The sequence below is a fragment of the Frankliniella occidentalis genome, unplaced genomic scaffold (genome assembly GCF_000697945.3).
Source record: "Frankliniella occidentalis isolate FOCC.00 unplaced genomic scaffold, Focc_3.1 Scaffold315, whole genome shotgun sequence".
NCBI lineage: Eukaryota > Metazoa > Arthropoda > Insecta > Thysanoptera > Thripidae > Frankliniella > Frankliniella occidentalis.
Window position 1 is genome coordinate 222,140 of NW_026267440.1, and position 11,545 is coordinate 233,684.

Genomic DNA, 11,545 nt, shown 5'->3' on the forward strand with positions numbered 1-11,545 from the left:
GGCCCGAAGCGGCCCGCCCAGCATTTGTACCCCGCCCTCTTAACAATGTTACGTTGAGGGTGAAACTCACTCGGAGTCGTGACGCATTTGTTCTCATGTCAACTAAGGGCACAGAAAAACTTAAGCTCTTGGATCTCAAACTGGTCGTTCGTAAAGTCACTATTTCTCCTTCTGTGCTGCTTGCACACGCACAAGTTTTGGAAAAGGCTCACGCCAAGTATCCCCTTACCCGAGTCGATATTAAAACCGTAACAATCGGCCAAGGTTTGAGAGACGTGTCGCTAGATAACCTCTTTCTTAATCAAATGCCAACGAGGATTCTTCTCGGGCTGATTGGCAACCCTGCATTCAATGGAGATTATAAACTCAATCCTTTCAATTTCCAAGATTTTCAACTCAATTACTTGCAGTTGAAGAAAGATGGAGAAAATGTGCCATCACAGCCACTGACTCCAGATTTCCCTAATGATCTCTATGTTGAGGCATACAACACGCTGTTCAGTGGTACGGGTATTCATTGGAAAGACGACGGGAACAATATCAGCTATGGCGACTATGCTAAAGGCACGACCCTGTATGCTTTCGATCTGACACCCGATCTCTCCGCTAGTCAGCCACATTGGAACTTGCAGAGACACGGTTCACTCCGGCTCGATCTTCGGTTTGCCGAACCACTGCCCATGGCTATAAATTGCGTAGTCTACGCAGAATTTCAGAATTTAATTGAAATTGACAAAGACCGTAACGTCATTGTTGACTACAACGTGTAAAAAATGGACGGACTTACTCTCGACACTTTGATGCGACGTGACAAGCATGTCTCTCCTCTGTTTGAGGGCGTGTTTGCCGCCGATACTTTGCCTCGCACGGTGCAAAAACGCCCTGCTCTTCTCATTTGCAATACAGACCCCATCCCTGACGAAAATCGCTACCTCAATTTTGACATTCAGTGGATTTATTGACGATTTACTGACGAATTGCACGAATTATAGACGATTTCAAATGTCTGTTTGAATGCTGTCAGATGAATTCTCGTTGAAATGCTGTCGAATGTGGCGAAAGACAAATTGAGAGGGATTTGGAGAAGCATTGCAGATGCCTGTTAACGGCAATCCGGAAATTGCCGAAAATGCCCGATGGAGTCGTCTATTGGAGCTTCTCTGGAGACATTTCAAAGCCTCATTAAAGTCACTCAGCCGATGCCTCAGTGATGCCTCTGTGATGCCTGATGAAAGCCTGACATGAGGCTTCAGACGGACATCTCGAAATCGCGTGAGAAGCCTGTATTGTCCGACCAGTGATGCTTCTGCGATGCCCGTTGAATGTCTCACATGAAGCTTTATGGGGACATCTCGGAATCGCGTGAGAAGCCCCTATTGGCCGACCAGTGATGCCTCTGCGATGCCGAATAAATGTCTGACATGAAGCTTCAGACAGGCATCTCGGAATCGCGTGAGAAACGTGTATTGGCCGACCAAGATTCCTTTCTGAATCCTCTTAGGAGGCTTTCGTCAGACATCGCAGAATCTTGTGGAAATGCTGCCGACAGACGGAAGGGATGTCTCTCCGATGCCTGGCGAAAGCGTGACCTGAGACTTCAAAAAGACATCTCGAAATCGCGGAGCTAGTCAGCTGACTGTGTAGTAACGATTTTTTTTTTGTTGGGAAAGAGGGGGGGGGCAGAGAATTTAAGGGAACTAAACCAAGTCTCCTTTTTTTAAATTTAAAACATCATTATGGCTGCAACAAATGTATCTATTAACACAAATTTGAAATTTGATGGGTGTGTTTGTATGGGAGAAAGTCTTACATGCAACCTTATACACAAGTTGTCAATCAGTTAAAAATTTACGTGAGGTGTGTTTAAAATGTTTTGCCGTATTAAGAAAGATTATTAGCTAGAAAGTCAAGTAGGTAACAAGTCATCGTAACCTTCCCTTATGAATGTAGCATGGCATTAGGGTGATCAAGAACAAAAATAAGTACATTTCTGTTGTTCTATATTAATTAAATAAAAACAGCAGTACAATCTGAACATGGGTCCTAAAAACATATATACATAAATTTACATGCTGTCGTGTTCCGATTTGATGCAAGTTCTGTTAGGCAGAGGGTGTGAGGGTAACAAGTGAGGACACTCTGGATTTCCACTGAAGACTGGTTTATTGGCACGACAGGTTGTTCTTTAATAGACAATAACAAATGACGACAAATGACAAGTGCAGGTGTGCCAACATTGCATACACAACATCTCCCTCTTAAAATTACATATTGACTCAATAAAAAATATTAACATACAATAAATTATTAAATGACGACAAATGACAAGTGCAGGTGTGCCAACATTGCATACACAACACATGCAATTATAACCAGTCCCAAGTCTCTACAGTTACAGTGACTAGTCCCTGTAACAGCCATAAGGAAATTTACACACATACTTCTGCACTCGCAAATCTACCATGACACACTGACTAGATATTTGGCTTGCATAAATACACCTCAGATCACTAAACATATGCACCTGTTTAACGTGATCAAATTTTATGTTCTTACCTTCATCAGACACAATCGGTTGGGTAACAAGAATGACTGGCCTCACTAAAACTAACACTGTACTGTTTGTATCCAAAATTATTTTTTCCACAACACAACAACCAACTTCATCAACAAATACGTAGTTGTCCGTATTTTTATTTTTATTTTCTGTCACTGTAGTATATCCCAAAGCATGTACTCTGAAACCTTTCACTAGCATCCTTTTAAATACTAATCCATCCTTCCAGTTGCGGAAGGAATTCAGGGCAATACACTCCTCCTCTGTAAACTTAACATGCCGCCCTTTTCCTAATAAATAACATCCTGAGCTATATACATACACTTTCAAATGCCTGGTTAACACATCTTCACAAAATTCCACAACATTGTCATTGACAGTGAGGGAAACACATAGATCTGGGAACGACATATTTAACAGGTATCTCTTTGAAATTTGTTTGACAACACTGTACGGACTTGTCTGAAGCTGCAACATGTGTCTATTTTCTCCCTCATAAGGAAAGGAGCTATGTGTCCAGATGGGACCAAATCGTAGCACCCCCTCGCAAACATGCCGCAGTAGGTGGATGTTGTACACCATACTTGACTCACCAAACAATGCCTGGAAATCACACTGGTACGATACAAGTAGAGCATGGGCCTCATGCACCTCTTTTACTGACACACTGTCCTGTAACAGAATGAAAATGGCCGCAGAAAGCTTGGCCAAGTGCACCAGATACTCTTCTTTCAGAATTCCTTGAAGGCAGACAATGCAATAAAAAAGAATCCATGATCTCCATTCAGAGGCTTTCCAGCCACTGCGTTTTAACAAGGACTGTGGAGGACGGGTTATTGATTTAGGGGGCTTTATTTCTAGTAATCGCTTATCAATTAAATCTATAATATCTTTCATTTGGGTCTCATGATGGTGGGCATCAAGATTCCAATACTTCTTCTTGCCGTCAGCATCCAGGAGTAAGTTCGTGTGTGAACGTACTGCTCCCAAAAGCAGGCAGTGCATGTAGTCGACAGGAGCATTTTTGGTAATATCAAAATAATTTAGTTTTGCTATGCTTGAAGGACCGTACACACCACGATGCTGCCTATCCTTCTTCTCTGGAAAATGCTGCTTTGTGAATGCTGTCCGTGCATCCTTATCTGTGGATTCTAGTGTTCTTTTTTCAACACCAACTGTAATTAGATACTTTCTTATGTTACTTGTGTTGGTCCTGGACTTATAGTGGTAGCAATAAGTGCAACCCCAATTGGCAATGTGGCCTTGCATGTTGAGTAATTTGGCACGTGCAGGTGAATCAGCAACTGCACACATTGGAATTCCTTTGCTAATGACATGAACACCGTTAAGTGACCATGAGAAACCTTCACCTGACAGTTTGTTTGCTTCCTCTACGAAAGGCTTCAGGTAAACATTTAAACTTGGTTCTCTAGGGCCTATATATGGTCCTCCTAATATGATATATTTTCTTCTTACTTTATCAGGCAGCTCATTGATCATTAAGAAAATTGGCCATATTGATTTCCCTGAATGACCCATAGGTACACCATCAGTGAAAAAGTTATAGGAAAAATTTTTAGGATCTGATAAAATGCAGCCTGGTTCACAATGCTTTTTGTACATCGACCCGTCAAAAATGTCCTCTAAGTTTGATTCTATTTTTTTCTTTCTGTTCACTCGGTATTCCATCATTTGCTGTCCCAAGTCTGCTGGTCCCTGAAAAAGGTCCCGTAATTGGTCCCTGACTGATAAGGTGCAAAAATAATTAGCTGCCTTTGTAACTACTATTTCTTTCTTACAAAAGTGACATGTAACTTTTTTATCTAAATTGTTACTTGGCTCCAAGTAAGCTTCGCAATCAGGACAGAAGACATGGTACTGGCGTTTCACCGGATTTTTTGATTCAGTACATTTAAACAGCCTGTATTTAGATAGTGGAATTTTTCGTTTGGGAAATATAGACTGAATTATTTTGAGTATGTCTAACTGAGCAAGCCACGTTAGTCTGTGGCGCATTCCAGTAGCCAGAACCATCAAAACAACATCATCACACGTTACCTCAGTGCAGTCACACAAAGTAAGCTTGGGCTTATTAACAGGAGAGAATTTACTCGCAGTTTCCTCTGTCTCATCTGTATCGCTGACACTAACATCAACTTCCATTTGCACTTGTGGTTGTGGCTCATCCACAGGAAAGTTAATAACCTCCTCTGTTGAACAGTCACTTGTAGAAATCATTTCCCTAAAACTATTGTTGTCAATTGGTCTTTCATCCTGCAACAAAGATGCACAACCATGACAATCCGTCCCACAAAATTGCACTGAGGGAGTAATTAATATATTTTTAGCAGTAAACATTCTAAACACTGACCTGAACTTCGGTTGGCATCGGGACCAAGGCTGCTCCAGCAGGGCTAGCATGGACCATTGCAGCTGCATATTTCAGCTTCTGAGCATCCTTGAAATGGAATACATTATCAGTGAATGTCCTTAACTATACAACAATAAATACAATCAAAATAGACAGAAAGTTGAAGCTTTAAAATATTTTGCAGCAGAGTTAAAGACACGACCGCATTTTAGAAGAACTGCGCCCAACAAAATGAGATTTTTCCCACGACCCAGTGTATTGTAAAACCGAGCAAAACGCACAGCAAGGAGTTTTTAACCATTTGACCTACCAGTAAAGCTGTTTCTCGAGCCAACCTTAGGCGTTCTTGCTGCAATTTTGCTCTTTGGCGCCTCCAAGCAGTGACGCGGTGCATCGACTTGGATTCGTAGCTAAACTTTCCCGATCTTGGCATTTTAACTTAGTGCTTGAATTAAAGAAATTGGGAAAAAATGATTATTTGTTAGTAATGATAAAAATGATCTACGTTAGGCTATTTTGTTATTGTCAACATCAAAGATGGCTGATGATGGCTGATGGCTGGCAGACGGCGCGTCATCTTCGAGTAGTCGAATATTCCGTTACAGGAAAAAAAACATTTCTCCCCCCGAAAACACGGTTAAATCTTTTAAAATATCTAATAATTAGACTTCTTCATAAGTGAATGTATCTTTTTGTGTAGCATCAATCTTTAAGTCGTATATTGGAAATGTCTGCTAATGGCCGCGCCTCTTCATCGCTCTCCCTTAGCCATACAGCGGGGGAGAGGAAGAAAAGAAGAAAAGGCACGCCAGCTACGAGAGGCAGGCAGACGCCGCCGCCAAGTTTTATCATTAATTTTGTTTACGTTTGGGATTACTGTTGTTGCATAGTATTTGTTAGTAAAAATGTCTACCTCGGGGTCAGAGTCAGATGATGCACCCGTCGACACTAAAGATTGGGTTGCATGGGTAAAATTCAAGACAGAACCCAAGGGTCCCATGGTCGTACCCGTGCCGTCGATAAAGCACGAGAATATCAGAGACGCCACTGGGAAAAAGAAGAAAGTTGTTTGGAACCCTCGACATTTGAATGATTTCAATAGGCTTAACTGGTATTCTGTACTCTCGGATGCTAATCTGCGCCCAGGTGCAAAGCTGACGAAATGGTGTGCCCATATCTCTGCACTTGCTGGTGAGTGTTGTTCAACTATACTCTTGCCCCCTTGCCCTGTGTAAATATTGCCTTCTGTACTCTTTTGTGTATTTCCAGAGTCAAGAGCTGCAATGGATAAGATTTTGAACGGGCCCAAGCGACTTACGTTTCCTACTGTATCTATTCAAGATGTTAGTGAAACTTCAACGAGCGACTCTGATGCTGCTCCACGCAGGGTTTTGGCTACTCAGAATGCTAACATTATCGACAAGTCAATGTCTGTCAAAGTTCAGAAACAAATTAGGGTGAGTAGGGTAAGGAATTCATGTTGTAAAACATATTGCATGTGCCCATGATAATAAATTTCTGTTTGTAGTTGAAGCAGGACTCTTCTAAGAAGGAGGCTACTGCAGAGGTTTTTAAAGATTACATGGCTTCAAGTATTTTGACCGAGGGACTGGTCGAAGGTAATGAAAACCAAATTCCTCCTCCATCAGAGCTGGTGGTCGGAACCCACACTCAAGAAGCTGCTTCTCCTACAACTGTGGAACTGGAGACACAGCCACCCGTGACAAAGCCACCAGAAAATTGGTCACCAGTACAAAATAATGAGAACGTAGGTGTTGCTTCTGCCTCCAATTCCAACACCTCCCCTGTCTCTGCTACTCTTGTGGCCCAGAGCGTCTCATCAGAACCACTCTCGCAACAGGCAGCACGCCTGAGAGAACTGGAACAGTTACTGGAAAAAGAAAGACGGGCAAATCTAGACCTGAAGACAAAAGCAAGTGAACAAGAAAAAATGATGCAAGCCATGTCTCAAGTATGTAATCAGGTGGCAGAACTAACATCAACAGTTTCAACCATGAGCAACAAAATTACCAGCTTGGAGCAGCAAGTCAGCGTTAGTGGCAGTGGTGAGTGTTCAAAAAGAGAATATATAATGTCTTGGTTGCGCAAGTTACCAGAGAAGTACTCTTCACCTGTTTCTTGTATTCAATCTCGAAAGCCTGGCATTGTTTCAAAACGTCAGCGTGCAGTATCAACTGCCAGTAAAGTAAAGTTCTTAAAGAAAGCAACCGCATGCCATTAGATTTTGAACCTATATAATAGTAACCAAATTATTTTATTTCATTTTGTACAGTTTAGGGTCTTGAAACATGTGACTAGCCAATGTGGCAGTGCATTTTTGTGTACTGTTAGTTGGCCATTCACATGTTTTGTTTTTTGGTTATATGGAACTATTCTAGTGAAGTGTCTTCTCCTTTTTTATGAAGAACTAACATAGGTTAATATATTCTACTACTAGTTATGAACTGGAGTATTATTTTTGCTTTTTTATTTCTTTTTTAAAAGAGCACTTAAACCATTTATGTGATTATATTGTGCACAACATCAGACTATTATTTTGAGGGTCTGATTTTTATTATTTTAGAACTATTTATTTTCCTTCTGGTTTAGAACTAGAATTGTATATTCCTCTCTAAGAGTCTAAATTCCTCCCTCTTTTTTGGAGTTTTTTAAAGTTAGCTGTGCAATTTTATTTATTCTTTTTGTATAACATTACCAATAATGTGATCGTATTTTGCACACCACCTGACTATTTGTTTGAGGGTCTGCTTCTATTCTTCAAGTACTATTATTTTCCCTGTAAATTAGAATTGGAATTACAAATCACTCTCTTTTGGAGTTATGATCTGTGTTGCAAGTGTTTTGAAGGCATGTATGCGTATATTAAATTTAAGAAGCCCTGCAATGAAAATTACTACTGCTACTCATGTCTATTAGTTTGTGATGTAAATTCCGAAAAGTATTCTAGTCAAACCTTGCTGCTTGAGAACTCGTACATCTTTTACATCTGTGATAATGAAGTAATTGCAAGCTGTGATAGGAGGCAAAGTTGTTACCATTTTTATTGATGGAATTATGTTCTCATCGTTATTATTGAGGTTGAAGTGAGGATACTTGGTCATAGCCACCCTGTAGATGTTAAACAATTGCAGCCCAATTTTTTTACAATAATGGTTCAGAGAGCATGGTTCTGACAACAGAATACTATTCTGCGAATTTTCTTTTTTTTCTCGACAAAACCTCTAGTCTGTCATATTTAAAAAGCTGTATCAGGAAGCAATCTGTTATCCATTTGAATATTGTCAACTTTCTTAAAAGTCTCAACAAGCAGCATGTCATCAGCTTGGACTTGCAAACTAATTGGTGAGGACTAACAATTGCTTCTTGATATTACTTTATTAGACATTTTGGGTGTGTAAATTAACATATTAAATTTATGTCTTGCTTTCTCTCTTTACAGTTCGCAGCGGCACAGCAGCATCTAGCACTGTCGCTGACTCAGACATTATGGTACGTTGCATGGTGTTCTTTTTGGCTGGTGTGAGCGTCTTATGCCGTATCATATTTCACACATTTTACATTGATTACAGGTGCATTTGGGAGGTGGTGTAATGTGCAGCAAATGGGCTGCGGATAGACTTGAGCACGAGGAGGTGCAGAGTGAGTGGGCAACGGTATTACTGAAAGGTGTGTTCGGGGACAACGCACCATATATGAGAATTAGACGGGATGGGAAGCGCAGTAAAGATAAGGTGAAAACTTTTTCTGAAGTTCTTCCGAAGTTCCACGATGTTGCCCAAAGTAAGTCTATTATGATTTATTCTGGTGTGCTATAAGTTAACTTTGCGATGCTGGATGCACTAAATATTACTTTCTTTACAGATATATACAGATCCTGGCTGACTGCCCAAAAGAAGAAGAATGCTAAAGGGAAAGTGGTTCCAAAGTATTCCTCGGTGAAAATCACAAACTTGTGCAGGTCTGTGTTGAAATACCTTTCAACACAGTCTAAGTCAATATTGGTTTCACTCAATAACAAGGCTGGCATCAAACCAGCAAAGAGGCCACCAGTAAGTATATGATGAGAGTTCTTAAAATATTTAAAAGTTGAGCACTTTCTCTTTCCACATTTTACTTGAATTAATTCATGCTTAACAAATGTTACTTTTTCTTTTTGACAGTCTGAGGCAGCGGCGCCAGGTGGGGAAAAGAAGAAGGCGAGGAAGGCCTACAGGAAGAGGGGTGAGGAAGAGGATGATGAGGAAGTGGAGGAAGAGGATGATGAGAATGTTGAGGGTGAGGACAGAGAGGCCGAGAGACAGGCCCACGAGGAATTTGACAGGATTACTTCGCCGTCGTCCTCCACCCTTCACCACCGCTCAACCTCAACCCCTCGTCACCAACTAACCCCTCCTCCCCCCCCTCAGCAAGCACTTTTTTCCCCCATGGACATGCTCCCCCCTCTCAGTGGCCCGAGTGCCTCCAGTGCCCCCAGTCCCAGTAGCTCAAAAGATGGGTGTACTGTAGTGGGGACCCTGCTTTCACAAACTATGCATATAATATAGTTGTAGTTGACAAAGTATTAATTTTAAGTGTGTTATTTAGGTGTTTTTAGTATTCAGTATTTTTAATTTGTATATTATTCTCTTAATTTTAAGTCATGTACATCTAATTCTAATTAATGGCAAATAAATAATAAGTTAAATTTACATATTTTTGTTTTTTGCAATCATTTATGGACGGACCCTTAACCAAAATGTATAAAATTTAGGGGCGCCCCCCCCCCCCCTCCTGCACGGAGCGGAATGATACAGACATTACGAATCCCCCGGAGAGGAATGATACACACATTACAAATCCTCAGAATGCTTCATTAGAGGAATCACTGATGTTTCCACACGGTTTGAAGTGGTTTTGGGGGCGCATTACACAGGCATTTGAGGAGATTCTTAACTTGCGAGCTCGGGCAAGGCAAATGCTTGACGAATGTCCCTACAATGTCGCTTAAGCGGCATTGACGGGGCTTCAGAGAGGAATCTAACAGACCGACAGCAATGCTTCAGGATTTTCACGGACATTACACAGGCATCACTGAGCATTTTCTGGGGATTTTGTAATTCCCGTCGAATGTCTCAGAACAGGCATTTCGATTCCTCACGGTGTTGCATAAATGTCTCTCTAATGTCTCTCGTGACAATTTACGGCGATTTCTGATTCCCGTTTCTTTCCTCAAAAGACACTTTGAAAATCGTTTGTAAATTCGCACATTTCCGTCAGGGATATCCAAGCCAGGACAACATTGGGTAGCCTTTTACATTGATAAACACGGCGTAGGCGAATACTGGGACTCCTATGGTTTTCCCCCGCTCGTGTCTCATCACAAAAGATTTCTGAACAGACTCTGTAAAAAATGGACATATAATCACACGAGTCTACAGGCTATCGATTCTATGGTGTGTGGAGAATACTGCGTACTGTATCTTGTACACAGAGCACATGGGTATTCCCTCCACTCCTTTGTACATAAACTTTTTACATCTGACCCTATTAAAAATGACGAGATAGTGCGAAAACTTTTCAAACACATGTTTGGAAAAAAACGTACATGTGTTATCCCAGGGTCGCAAACGTGTTGCAAACGAAAAAAATAAAATCTGGCATTATGGAGTAGTGAGAAAAAAAAATGCCATGGAGTATTCACAAAAAAAGTCATGGAGTAGTGACATAAAAAAATATTTTAAATTTTTTGAGGGTAGTGACGAAAAAAAAATGCCATGGAGTATTCACAAAAAATAATGTCATGGAGTATTCACGAAAAAAAGTCATGGAGTAGTGACAAAAAATTTTTTTTTTGAGGGTATTGAATTAAAAAAGAATCTGAAAAAATACACCATGCTTAAATTTCTTAGCTCTCGAGATGATCTTATGCCGTAATTTAGTCACACCCCGTCGTTTTTTCAGTAGTAGGTATCCCAGCCATCATGGCTCACGCATTCTGCGATTTGCAAATGCTCAGAGGAGCTGATGGGCGACTCGTAGTCAAAGAGTTTTCTGTGTTTAACGCAGAAAAAGATAGCAGTCGCACGGTGATTTTCAAAGCACCTTATAGCTCTGATGTACTCCCAGAAGACGTTCGTAAAACGAACAGAGTCATATTTAACCATATCAATGGTCTTAAATGGGAGAATGGAACTGTGCCTTATGACAAATACCCTGAGGTCATTCGTCAAATGGCGGCAAGTTTCCAATACCTTTATGTAAAGGGCGAAGAAAAGAGAGAATTACTCAGACTCATTTTGCCCAATACCATTGTTATTAACATAGAGAGGCTGGGTTGTCCTAAATTGAAAACATTGCCTCAATATGTTGTGCCCTTTCATGGTACAGAACATGGCGTGTTCCCTAGCCTCAGCTGTGCATGTGTTAATGCGTGCAAAATAGGAATGTGGTATGAGTTTGACATGGTGTAAATAAAAAAATGAAAGCCCAAAAAAAGTAAAAAATAAGCTTAAAATCACTTTAAAAAAAATATACGGTTTTGCATAGGCCTCTTTCGAGGGGGAAGGATTTACCGCAAAAAAATTCTAACGAGCGTGTCAGCATGCCTCCTGGGCGCG

The 11,545-nt window shown here is 40.8% G+C and overlaps 1 protein-coding gene across 1 annotated transcript; it reads left to right on the forward strand.

Moving 5' to 3' along the window:
- The first annotated feature begins 305 nt into the window (after positions 1–305).
- Positions 306–770, forward strand: LOC113211428 (uncharacterized protein F54H12.2-like). The gene has a single exon (XM_026429792.2). It carries the CDS (start codon positions 306–308, stop codon positions 768–770), a length of 465 nt encoding a protein of 154 aa, XP_026285577.2.
- The last annotated feature ends 10,775 nt before the right edge of the window (positions 771–11,545 follow it).

Coding starts and splice junctions, on each gene's coding strand:
- LOC113211428 (XM_026429792.2), top strand. CDS start 306: ATGCCAACGAGGATTCTTCTCGGGCTGATTGGCAACCCTGCATTCAAT.